Source organism: Mus pahari, chromosome 3 (genome assembly GCF_900095145.1).
Source record: "Mus pahari chromosome 3, PAHARI_EIJ_v1.1, whole genome shotgun sequence".
NCBI lineage: Eukaryota > Metazoa > Chordata > Mammalia > Rodentia > Muridae > Mus > Mus pahari.
In genome coordinates, this window is record NC_034592.1 from 146,457,503 (window position 1) to 146,470,330 (window position 12,828).

General features: G+C 50.7%; 2 protein-coding genes across 3 annotated transcripts in view; both read right to left on the minus strand.

Moving 5' to 3' along the window:
• Positions 1 to 4,303: 4,303 nt before the first annotated feature.
• Kcns1 (potassium voltage-gated channel modifier subfamily S member 1) lies at positions 4,304 to 11,535 on the minus strand. 2 transcript variants are annotated; one of them, XM_021194461.1, is made up of 4 exons: positions 11,449 to 11,535; positions 9,511 to 9,692; positions 8,250 to 9,295; positions 4,304 to 5,720 (listed from the first exon to the last, which is right to left on the minus strand). In XM_021194461.1, exons 3-4 carry the CDS (start codon positions 9,273 to 9,275, stop codon positions 5,253 to 5,255), a joined length of 1,494 nt encoding a protein of 497 aa, XP_021050120.1. In that variant the 5' UTR covers positions 9,276 to 9,295; positions 9,511 to 9,692; positions 11,449 to 11,535; the 3' UTR covers positions 4,304 to 5,252. The 2 variants fall into 2 exon arrangements, with proteins under 2 accessions (XP_021050120.1, XP_029392550.1); XM_029536690.1 differs by having other exon boundaries at positions 4,333 to 5,720; positions 9,511 to 9,651; positions 11,449 to 11,513.
• Wfdc5 (WAP four-disulfide core domain 5) overlaps positions 10,700 to 12,828 on the minus strand; it is a 12,660-nt gene continuing 10,531 nt past the window's right edge. The window contains exons 4-5 of the mRNA XM_021192811.1: positions 11,449 to 11,660; positions 10,700 to 10,703 (exon numbers count right to left, since the gene is read on the minus strand). Of these exons, the coding sequence (XP_021048470.1) occupies positions 10,700 to 10,703; positions 11,449 to 11,660 (216 nt within the window). The remainder of the gene's footprint in view (positions 10,704 to 11,448; positions 11,661 to 12,828) is intronic.

Below are 12,828 nucleotides of genomic sequence, written 5' to 3' on the forward strand. Positions count from 1 at the left end.
ATCCCACTCAGTATGGCCTCCAGTGAACCCAGCATGTGTTTGCCCTTGCTCGGAGGAATGTCTAGGTCAGGAGTACTGAGCCTGTCTCAAAATACAAGGTGGAATCAAGCAATCAGGGAAGACTTATGACCTCCATATGTGCATGTGCACGCGTGCATGTGCGCGCGCGCACGCGCACACACACACACACACACACACACACACACACGTGTTATGCACAATTGCACCAGAAAAAAAGATGGAAAAAAGGGAGGAGAGTGGGAGGGAAGAAGAACGGAGGGAGAGAAAGTGACAGAATTTCACTGATACCCACTGGGTTTACCTCCCACATTCTCTTCTCATGCAACAGGATCTGCTGCTGGTTCCTGCCTTGCCCTTGGGCTCTGAGGATGAGTTTCAGGCTAACTGTGGACATCAAGTAATTTTGTGTCCAAAGGTGCCCATTGGGAACTGGGCACTGTGTCCTCCACCTAGATAGGAAGTCAAGTATGACTGGCAAGGGTAGCCACGGGCTCATGAGACTGGGCTCACATGTACCCTTGAGGTGTGCTATTCCATGAGGAGGTATTCACAGTTGGGGAATTGTGTATCTGTCTTCTAATGGAGTGCAGGGAGGGACCCACTTGCAGATAGATCCATTGCCTCAAGTTGCTATTGAGTTGTGCAAGCTTCAAGATTTTGGTGCCCAGGCGCAATGCTCCCCTAAGGGACAAAATAGTGAGTTCCTGGAGTTGGGGACTGGGTCTGTCGCTTGGGCATTTCTCATCTTATCCCCAGGAATGCAAGTATAAAGGGAGTTAGGGTGCTGTCTTAGGTAATCAACTATGCCATCAGGGGGAAATTCCATTACTGCTACCCAGGAGGCATCAAGGAGTTCATGTAAGGCCAGGGAATTCCCTGAGGCATCTAATGGCTCCCAGCACTTTCAAGGGTTTAGATTCTCCAGGAATAAAGAGTCAGGCTACCCTATCAAATAGTGACTCTCGACCAGCAGAAGTGCTAGTCAAAGGCAGGGTAAACGTGACACAGCAAATAGAATCCATGCCAGCAGTTGCTTGTGCACACCACAGCAATGGGATGAAGCCATGATGTTTTCCTCACGACTGTGTCTTTCATAGGGGTCCCTTCAGTCTCATATACAGGGCATGCTGGGACAGTTCACTTGCTCTTTACAGAATACTGAGGTAGGGTAAGTGGTTCCAGTAGGAGAAATTGTTAGCAGTGAAGAGCTGGATCCGTTCAACAGGACATGGAATGGAGGAGGTGTTTTCCCTTGGGGGAGGGAATCGGTGTTTGGATTATACGTGACCATTTATGTTAGGAACATGCATACGTGTGTGCATTCGAGTATGTGTGGGTGTTGATCCTCCAGAGCTGTAGTTACAGGCACTTATGAGCTGCTTAGCATGGGTACTGGGAACCGAATTTGGGTCCTCTGGAAGAGCAGTCCGTGCTCTTAACCACTGAAGCATCCCTAGACCTATTCTCCTGCATCATTTTGCTTACGGATCCAGTTTCCCTCCAGGAAGGATGGTGGTTTGGCTGAGTCGTCGGCTTTTCTCTTTGTGGGGCTGGAGGACAGAATTCTAGGTTTGCAAATGTAGCAAATGGAACAAAATTAGTAATTCGAAGACACAGCCATGTGTTGGCACTTAAAGAAGACACAGAAAGAACAGGTATCCACTACATTGCAAACCTGGATTTCTCAACACCACACACATGCACACACACATGCACATGCGCACACACACGCATGCATGCATGCACACGCACACGCACATGCACGGTAGATAATTAGAAGTGAAGGTTTGGAGAGCAATATCCCCTAAACAGAAAGGATTCTGGGGTGCTACTGAGGTCCCCAGAACTTCCCTAATTGCTCTGCTGCCTCAGGCCTTGTCAGTTTTTTTTTTTTTCTTTGACTGAGGGAACTTGATGACTCTTCCTTAGCATGCTGGGTGGTGACCTCCAATGTTACCTTATTCAGTGTGTGCGTCTTCGCAAGTGCGATGGGAAGGATCTGGAGATGACATCATCTTGGATCGTCTCCATGGACCCTCAATGCCATCACAAGTATCTTTATAGGAGAAAGATCCGGGGAAATTTAATACCCAGTGGAAAATGTGATTCCATGCCAGGGGCAGAGACTGTGGTGATGCCAGGGGCTGGGAAGGTGTGAGTGGGGGCTGGTGCTCTCCTCTTATAGTTCCCAGAAGCAGAGCCCTGCTAACTCCTTGACTGTGGACTTTTTGGCTCTGAGAACTATGTAAGAATAAATATTAGTTTAAGCCACGGAGTTTGTGGTCAATTGTCACAGAACCACTGAAAATGAGCATCCTTAGGACACAAACATTAGAGGTAGTTGCCCATCTCTATTATTTGCCAACACTCACACTTGCTCTCGGTTATCGTCTTCATCATTTAACTAGTCAACTTGTTTTCCTTTTTGTGTTGCCGGGAACTGAACCCCGGGTCTCAGGGATGCTAGATAAGTGCTCTCTCACTAAACGACCATCTCAGCACTTTATTTTGAAACAGGATCTCACTAAGTTCCCCAGGGTTAACCTTGACTCTCTGGAGCCTGAGCTGACTCTGAGATCTTTCTCAGCCTCCCGCATCACTGGGGTTAACAGGTTACAGGCCTGTGCTACAAAGCCTGATGAGTTACACTTACTGATGATGTTCATTCCAGCTGGATTCTTGTCCCATGCAAACTGTTCCGGCTGGTGCGGCCACAGACATGTGGCACACACGGAGGATGTGGATTATGAAGGGCTCCTTTTCATTGATTGCCCGCCTTCCCCAGTCTCCCAGAACAAACCTGGCAACCAGTTCCAGACTGGCTGAGGCAGGTGCTTGGGCATGGATCTGTATTTGTGTAACACTTCCCACCAATCCACTGGAAAGAGAGGGAGCCACGACCTTGCTGCTCCAGTGACATACAACCTGCAGTACATAGTTCTCCCCAATCCATCCCCACACCACGTTTAGAGTCTTGTATGACAGAGCAGAAAGTCTGAATGTGTGTTAGGCTAGGCCAGAGGAGGGTGTGGGGGGCTCTCCAGTCTGTCCCTCATCAGGGCATGGCTGGATACAAATGTTAGGAGGTGAATATGCAGGAGAGGCAAGGAGTATGGCGAGCCCCCGAGAGGCCCTTTGGCTTAGCTCCCGTCTCTGCTGCAATCCAGAGACGTGGGGCATCTGTTGCATACTCTGTTTGGAACACTTCCCCAGGAACCTTTTTTTTTGCCTAATCACTGCCTGCTTATCCTTATTATAGCAGGTTAGACTATCACGCACTCAGGAAAGCATTCTTGGATGGCCTCAGGTCGCAGACTCTGGTGGAGAACTCAGGGTTTCCTCTCTGGTAAAGTTAACTGTCAGGAATGTTCATGACTGTCACATTTGAGTCTGTCTCCCCGACAGTTTCCATTGTCAGCGTAGGGACATTTGTGGTCTCTACCACGACAACCTTTGAACCTGGTAAGCAACCAGAGGTCCAGTAGCCAAGGCAAACCTGACAGGGGAGGGTGGGGCTGGAACACGAAGGCTTGTATGGGAAGGGATGGAAGAGAAGCTATGGGAGGCTGGAGAGTACATGCTTCCTCCTGAGGCTTTGAGCAAAGTCTAAATGCACTAAAATTGCCATGTATCTGAAGGAAGCACTGTCTGCAGGACGCAGGAGACGCCTTAGCTGAGGGCTCTGCCAATGAAGATCTGTTAGTGAGGGACTGGAGAACCACGAAGTTGTTAAAAATTCCCAAACCAAGCAGGGCTGGGGATGGACGGACTGCCCTGCCCAGTGGGTTTCCTTTCCAATGCTGTTCACACTCTTTCAAGAGCAGGGTCTCGTCTCCCTCTTCTCTCCTCCCAGTGTCTGGTACCCAGCGGGCTGTAGCAATTGCTGAGTCCCGGCACTATGTGCTAAACCCACCTCACCTAGGATGACCCAGGGTGATGCCTGGAGTGTGATGGAGCAGATAGGGCCCCAGGGAGGCCCCAGCGATATGGAAAGTGGTACTCAGCCACAGCGTATAAAAGTGTGTGCGTAGGGGTAAGACCCCTTCACAACTTGCTCAGCCAAAGGGACAGAAGATTTGGTAGGAGAGTACAAAAGATTTACCTCCATCAAAGATGACATGGCCAGCCCCGGCCACAAGGGACAGGAGTCTCAAGCATTTGCCTGGGCGCTTATTCAAGGCAGGGTTGGCGTTCTGTGTGACAGACAGGGAACTTCCCAGGTTAGAATGGGGGCCGTGGCAGTCAGGTTTATGTCACCGTGATAAAAAGCATGACCAAAAACTTGGAGAGGAAAGGGTTTATTTGGCTTACATATCCCAGGTCATAGTTCACAGAGGGATGCCAAGGCAGGAGCATAAGGCAGAAGCCTGCAAGCAGGAACTGAAGCAGAGGCCACGGAGGAATGCTGCTTACCGACTCGCTCCCATGGCCAGTTCAGTCTGCTTTCTTATACACCCCAGGACCACCTGCTTAGGAGTGGTACCGCCCATAGTGGGCTGGGCCCTCCTATATTAAATCATAAATCAAGCTAATGTCCCACAGGGCTTGCCTACAAGCAAACTGATGGAGGTGTTCCCTCAATAGAGGTTCCTCTTCCCAGATAACTCTAGCTTGTATCACGTTAAAGAAGTCCAGCCAGGAGCATGCACGGCACCCCTCTGCCACCAACAGTTCAGAGATGAGTTGGGCCTTCTCAGTAATCTCTCTGGGTCACACGCTGTGACAGATTGGCTAGAATCTAGTTCTGGGGACGGGCCTTGGCCACCTTTCCTGTGGCAGGTAAAGAGTTGGGTCTGGGTCCCAGAAGTGTCTATTCAGGCTTTCTCTGTAAGTTATCCCTAGGAAGTAGGTGTGGCAGATGTTTGTGCTATAGATCCTACTGATTCCAAAGACTCAGCCCCCCAGCTCCTTCCAGGGACTTAGTGATAAAGGCTGATTTCTCTGTGGCATTTGGCCGAGCCTCAGTGTGCTCATCTGTGAAATGGGGATAATCATCTGCCAGGCTAAAGGTTCCTATGGAGGCCGCCCTCTTCCTCCTCTTGGTGCGCACCTACTTTAGTGGAGGCCTTTCGTGGGCAGTACTATCCTGCCTGGGCTTTTCAAGAAAGATCTGTGGCCCCTATGTCTGACGGCTCAGGTGGATGGCTCCCATACAGACCCTAAGCAGGGGAGGACTCTGCTCTACATGAGCTGATTCCCAGGCTGTGGGGAGGGATTGCAGCGCCCTGGTTTTAATAACTGTGAGATTTTGCAGGCTCACTGGGGGCTTGGGTCTCCAGGTCTGTAGAGCGCCCCTCCTGAGAAGTCTCCCGGGATGTTTCCAGGGACACGTCCGATACCCCGTCGACACTGCTCAGCAAGTCTTCAAACTCGCGCTGGCCGCTGCTCCGCACAGCCGCCTCCAGTGCCTTCTGGCGCCGGTAGAAGTGGGAAAACTTGTTGAAGATGATGGTGATGGGGAGGGCGACCACCAGGATGCCCCCGAGGATGCAGCCTGAGGCCGCCAGCTTGCCAGCCACAGTCTCCGGCACCACATCGCCATAGCCCACTGTGGTCATGCTCACTGTGCCCCACCACCAGCAGGCAGGGATTGTGTGAAAGCCCTCATTTTCTTCTTCGGCTGTGTAGGCCACGCCGGAGAACACTGACACGCCCACGGCCAGGTACAGCAGTAAGATGCCTACCTCACGGTAGCTGTGCTGAAAGAAAATATATGAACCCAAGTCAGAGATATCTGGACTGACAGACCTAGTGTCAGGAGAAACTGGCTCACGGTATAAAGGAAGGTCCAAGGTCAAATGGTAGAAATGGGGTCAAACCCCTGACTCCGAAGGACACTATTCCAACTACATTAAACAACAAAACTCCCTACAACTGATAACAGGCCTTATTTCTGTGTACATGGTGCCTGCTTGGACACACTCATTCAGATCCTGATGGCTTTTACGCTTGTGTAAACCCAAGAGTGCCACAGTTGATATTTCATAGTGCAAAGAGTTGGCTTCATGCTTTAAATTGCTCTACCACATTTCCGACAAGTACAGAAATGTCATCAGCCCCTCAAGGTAACCGAGAGGATATGAGTTCCTTAGATCATTTAAAGAGTATTTGTGTATAGATGCCTAGTTCTCAAACAAGGAAACTCTGCTCCCCCTGCCCACCAGGGACAGTTGGAAAAACTTGGAGGCATCTTTGGTTGTCACAGTACCTGCCTAGAACCCAGGAGTTTTCCCAGGTCACACTAGCTACGACCTAGTATCCTGGCTGCCCCTGCATTAGGACTTGAACATTGGCAGGCCACCAATGGTGGGAGGGACTTTTGAGCGCCTTCTGGGGATTCTTCACAAGGTTGGCTAGGGCTCAGGAGAGCACAAAAGGCTGGAACTGGGCACAGCTGGGTTGTTCTCTGGGGTCTGGAGCCTCCCAGAAATCCTGTCACTTCTTAGAACCTCAGTTTCCACATCTGTAAAGTGGGGACAGTACAAACCCTTCACAGGTTCTGCAATGCCCTTGGAACACAGAAAAGACAAGGAATGGGCCCAGAGTTCCTATTTTCATCCCCTCCACCTGCACATCTCTTCCCTGTGTCCCCTCTGCCGATGTCCACTCTGTTCCACCATCAGACTTTGGTACAATTTGTTCACATTGTCTCCTTCCCTGAACCAGGCTAATTTCACTCCCTGTGTGGGGCCAGTGGCCAATAAGCTGTAACCAAGCTTATAAAACTCAGCGAAGCCACCCCAGGATCTTCATTTATGGGAAGAAAAGAAATTATAGCATCTTCCAGAGGAAGTCATCCTAAGGACTAATCAATAACGGATGTGAAGCAGGCACGGAGCACTCATTCTATGCCCAGTGAGACTACTGTGAGGCTGAGTGACCTGTGACTACCTGTGCCTCCCGATGACACCACAAGAACGGCACCAGGAGAGAAGCCAGCTAGCATCCTGCTTTGCATATCTCTGTGCGCTGTTTTATTTGATATTTCACAGGAACATCAAAAAAGCCTTTTCCTCTCTTTTCATTCTTTCTTTTTTCCCCCTTTTTTTGGGGGTGGGGGGAGGCTGGGGAGGTGGACGATAGTGGTTCACTTTAATTTTTAAAAGATTTATTTAAAGCCGGGCGTGGTGGCGCACGCCTTTAATCCCAGCACTCAGGAGGCAGAGGCAGGAGGATTTCTGAGTTCGAGGCCAGCCTGGTCTACAGAGTGAGTTCCAGGACAGCCAGGGCTATACAGAGAAATCCTGTCTCAAAAAAAAAAAAAAAAAAAAAAAAAAAAAAAAAAAAAAAAAAACGATTTATTTAAGAGTACATGCATATGTATACTTGTGGCTATATGCCTGTGTGTCTGGGTGCCCACAGAAATGCTGGAATCCACTAGAGCTGCAGTCAGAAGTAACTGTCAGCCACCTGATGCGGAAGCTGGAAACCAAACCCAGATCTTCGGTAAATGCAGTACCCACTCCTAACCACTGAGCTATCTCTCCAGCCTTGTCGTTCACTGCACTTTGTCTTCTGTTTTATATATATATATATATATATATATAAATATATATATAAAATTTTCTTTATTCTTCTGGAGGAAAGAAGCCAGGGATTCTTAACCTGGGGGTCACGGCCCCTTTAGCAAACCTCTAGCTCCAAAAATATTTATGATTCATATTTTCATAGCAAAATTACAGTTATGAGGTAGCAATGAAGATAATTTTTTGGTCGGGGGTCATCACACCACGAGGAACTGTATTAAAGGGTTGCAGCGTTAGGAAGGATGAGAACCACTGTACTAAGCCCGTCTTTTAGTATTATTTTTTTAGGTTTATTTTTATTTATATTGTAGGGGTGTTTTGCCTACATGTATATTTGGGCACTAGGTGTGTGCAGTGTCTGTGGAAGCCAGAAGAGGGCATCGCCTGGAACTGAAGTTACAGATGATTGTGAGCCAAGATGTGGGTGCTAGAAACAGAACCTGGATCCCTTAGAATATCAGTTAGGTCTCTTCTCTGAGTAGTCACTCCAGGTCCCCTAAGGCCTTCCTTACAGAGAGAGCTGCGGGGTTCTACATGATGAATATGAACGAATTATCTGGTCTCTAGCTTAATTGCCGGCCCAAGGTGTGGCATCTCTGTCCATGGGCACCTGGATGTGGCCAGACTATAAATGCAGCCGTTAACCCACCGTGTCCTACATTTATTTCTCCCTCTGCCCCAACCCGGCCTCAGCGGTCCTACCTTGAGCGTGGCGCCCAGCGAGCGCAGCCCGGTGGAGTGGCGCGCCAGCTTGAGCACGCGGAAGATGCGCATGAGGCGGAACACTTGCACTACCTTGCCCAGGTCCCCGAGCTCCTCCCCGCTGGCTCCACGCTGGTCACCAAGCGCCGCGCCAGCCAGCAGTGTGAGATAGAAGGGCAGCACCGACACGATGTCGATAAGGTTGAGCGGGTGGCAGAAGAAGTTGCGCGTGCTGGGAGCCAGCAGCAGGCGTGACGACACCTCGAAGCTGAACCAAGCGATGCAGAAGTACTCCAGGCGGCGCAGCACCGGGTCGTCGCGCACCTCCTCTGCGCTGCGACCCGCGGCCACTGCAGCCACCGCCGCCGCCGCCTCCCGGGCTTGGTACTCCGGCAGGCTGTGGATGCACATGGCAGCGATGGAGGCGAGCACCACGCCGATGGACACGCAGCTGAAGAGCTTGCTGGGCAGCGAATAGCCTGGATTCTCCATGGTGAGCCAGAGGCGACGGCGCAGGCGGCCACAGCGGGCCGCACCATAGCGCGCCAGCTCCCGCTGCACGTCGGAGATCTCGTCGGGACACGGGTCCACGCTGCTCGGAGCGTCGCTGTCCTCGTCCCAGGCGCGAGGCCGGGCCACACGCCTCTCCAGGTATCGCGCGCGGCAGCACGTGGCCAGCGCGTTCTCGCCCAGGCCCCAGTAGTCAGCCTCCTGACCGAAGGCGAAGACGCACAGCTCATCCAGGACGTGCAGGTGACCGGTGCGGTAGAAGTGCAGCAGGCCGAGGAAGAAGCCCGGGTGACGATCGAAGTAGAACTCGCGCGCCGCTGCATCGTAGTCGTCGCACAGGCGCCGCGCCTGCTCCTCGGACGCCGCCGCCTGTAGGCGGCCCAGGCGCGTGCCCGGGAAGCGCGCGAGGGCGCGCGCGCTCAGCAGCCGCCGCACTCCGCCCACGTTCACGCGCAGCGCCTCTTCTCTTGGCCGCCAGGGAACCCGAGAACCTGGACCCGGAAACTCGCTCACCATGGCTACAACAGTGTGCCTCCCTGTTGGTTAAAATCCCCGGTGCTATCCACAGTGCTGGAGACTGTGTGAGTGTCAGGCATGCGGAGGTGCCCAGATATTGAATGCCCCCTGGACTCAAGTGGGGCCTGAGTCTGAATATCCTTCACCCGCCCCCAGACTGGGTAATTCACTAAATCACCCATCCTCCCCACTTGCAGTTTGTCTCCTCCAGGGCACAACAAATAGGGAGGCCTACCTTGCAGGGCTATTAGAGTGATGGGATGGTGGGATGGCCTGGCATCTACTAGGGACTCGTATGGGACATCTCTCCTTTTCCTGGACAAGCTTGGATTTAGGAAGCCAAATGTCCACGGTGGCTCTTCTGATCCTCAGTATCCTTCACCGTAGATGGGAATAGTTAAGGCTTATTACCTACAACTTTTAAGAAAGTCAGTTGAGATTCTAGATTCTCAGGTGTGGTCCCTGTACTTGGAGAATCCTCATCGCAAGATACTCCAGAAATCCTGCATCACAGGATGCAGAGTCTCTGTCTGTCTTGATTTTGATGATTCAGAAGTCTACACTCTGGGTTTTCATATCCGTCTGTCTGTCTAGCCATCCATTCATCATATCTATCTATCATATCTATCTATCCATCTACCTATTTATTTTGGAGACAGGATCTCACATGCAACTCAATGAGACTGATATCAAACTTTTGATCCTGGTACCCCAGTCTCCTGAGTGTTGAGATTCCAGACATGCACCAATGCAGCTGGCAGGTCTGGTTTTAAGAAGTCTGGAGGGTGATTCTAATACATGGTCAAGTTTGAGAGCTACGGGGATAGACTGTGTACCACTACACCTGTGGTGTCCTTCAGACCTGCCTGACCTTAAACCTTGGTTCTGTGGAACCTTAGTAGTCACATATGTCCCATTAGCCTTCCCAGCAGTGATTAGAACATAGACTTGAAAGTGTAGGTCACTTTGTTAAATTATCTGCCTATGTCACTGTTTATTCAAGTCACTCAAGCTGGAATTTAACTTTATCCTTAATGGACCTGACCCTTGGCTAAAGTGTTTACTCTCCAGATCTTAGTTTTCTGCAAATACACATGCAGACAATAGCACACATTCCAGAAATAGCCAGGGGTTAAGGTGGTTTGTGGAAAGTGTCTAGCTTCGGTGGATACTCCAGAAATGCAAGGTTTTTTCCACTGTCCACTGGCCCCTGATCCTCCTTTAACTTAGGGCTGCTGGCTTGCCCCTGCTCTGTGAAGCTGTGTAATCTGTAATTAAGGGTCAGTAATGCCTTCTCCCAGGGGATGGGGATGGAGGGCACACAGCCCCGAAGCCCTTCACTAACGCTGTGGATTGGGATTCCGTCCTTGGCGTGGCTCCTGTGCTAACCCAGGCCAGTCTCTTGACTCTGGGCATTAGTTCTCTTACCTAGAATGGAGGGCATGACACTGGACGTTAGGAGAATACATGCTAAGTCCCTGGTACTCAGTGGGTGCTCAGTAAACATCAAGCTCTTATCCATTCTTTTTCAGATTCTGAATTTGCCACTTGCTAGCTGTTGACCTGAACGGATCCATCACCCCTCTCCGAGTCGCTGTTTCCCTCCTCTGCAGTCTGGACTGCACTGGAGAGACTGAGGATTAAAGCCTGGTGTTTCCGGTAGCGCAGTCCCTGGACCATAACCGGCTCATCATTTGCATCCTCTATCGGCTTTGGCATCTAAACACAGTTTTGAGTACAATACACTTCTATCATCCATTTGAAGCCCTGTTTGGGTCAACTCCCCATCTGCCACGAGCTTCCCTGCTCTATGAATTAGGGTAATTAATTCAACAAACATTTCTTGTTAAGAATCCCGGTCAGTCAGAAAGGCTGGGTGACTTATTCAAGATCATGCAGACTGTCTGTGGGACTCTCAGGGGACCGGTTCAGCACTCTTGATACTTTTTGTGAGCATCCTCTGCGCGTTCGGTCGCTTCCCTGAGCACGCAGTTTTATCCAAACACCACCCAGGTTTTCTAAATCCCATCTTAGAGACTGTGTAAGCAAGACTAGCCCTGTCACGCTGTCCCTCCTTGGGGGTCTCCGAAAAGGGAATCCGCGGGGCACCCTCTTCCCCGCGCCCCGCATCCTTCGCTCCTAGCCACGCCCCTCCTCGCGGGAGGCTCCTTACCTGTGTTGGCCTCCAGGGATTCCAGCGCGCTTGTCCCTCAAGTCGCCGCCCTGGGCTGTTTTCTGTCCCGAGGCCCCGCTGCGCCTCACTACTGCGGAGGCCCCGCGGCCCCCTCCTTTCCTGTGTTCCTGTCCCCCGCGGCTGAGGCCGCATCGATCGCTGCCGGGGGGAGGGAGGGAGGCCGCGGGCGGCCGGAGGCGGTGGTTTCTATTCTTGCCCGGGATGGATGGGGGCCTAACAGCTGGGAGCATCTTTCAAAGTCAGAGCCTGGAAGGATGGGACGGTTAGGGAATGGGGACACCTTTGGAGAACGTTTTTTAACCTCTGTCCCAAGAATGGCAGCGACCAGGATTTACTTAATTTAGTGATTAATATGTGCCAGGCACTGTTTCAAGGGACGCACTCCAGACATGTTTAACACAAACTTGGCAGGGACAACAAGCTTTTGATTTTATAGGTGCCACCCAGGTACTTGTTCAGACCGTGGAGGTCTGAGTTAGGAGGGGGAGGGTGCTTTATCTCCTTGGAGCCCTAGGTTGTGCCTGTCCCAGGGCTGTACTAGTGTAGGCTCTGGTACTCTCTTCTTCCAAGTGAGCTGTAAAGCCAGAAACCTGTCCTTCTTGTCCAGGACGCTCAGAACTTACCTAGACAGTCCTGATTACTTCTACTTCAACTGCGGGGGGCCTGACAGCCATGTTGAAAACTTAAGAGAACCCCCATCCTCCTCCAGCTTTTCCCTGGGCAGCTGTTGTGTGTGCTCCTTCACACTTAACAATAATCACCAATATTGATTGGGCACTTCTTCAGGGCCCGTCCCATCTACTCAGCATGTGAATGTACCTGCTGGGCGGTACGATCTTAATCCTGGGCTGGAGGTGTAAGGCATGAGAAGCCTTTAGGTCACAGGGCTGAAGTTTACACCAACTGAACAACAGAGGCATGTGATCCCCCCATGCCCTTTACAAATCCTGAACTGGAAATGAGGCTCAGTTGGCAGAGTGCTTGCCTGTTGGGTATGAAGCCCTGGAGTTGATCTTCAGTACTGTGTAAACCAAGCACCGTGGTTTATAGCTGGAATTCCAGCAGCCAGGGGGTGGAGGGGGTGGGGAATCCCAGCAGTCAGGAGGCGAAGGTGGGGAAATTAGAAGTTCAATCTTTAGTTGAATAATGAGTTCCAGATCCGTTGGATTACATGAGATACTATCTCAATTGCTTTTTCTTTCTTTCTTTCTTTCTTTCTTTCTTTCTTTCTTTCTTTCTTTCTTTCTAATAATTTCATTTTTTGAGGTCAGCCTATTCTTTTTTTAAAAAGATTATATATATATATATATATAATTATATATATATATATATATATATATATATATATATATATATATA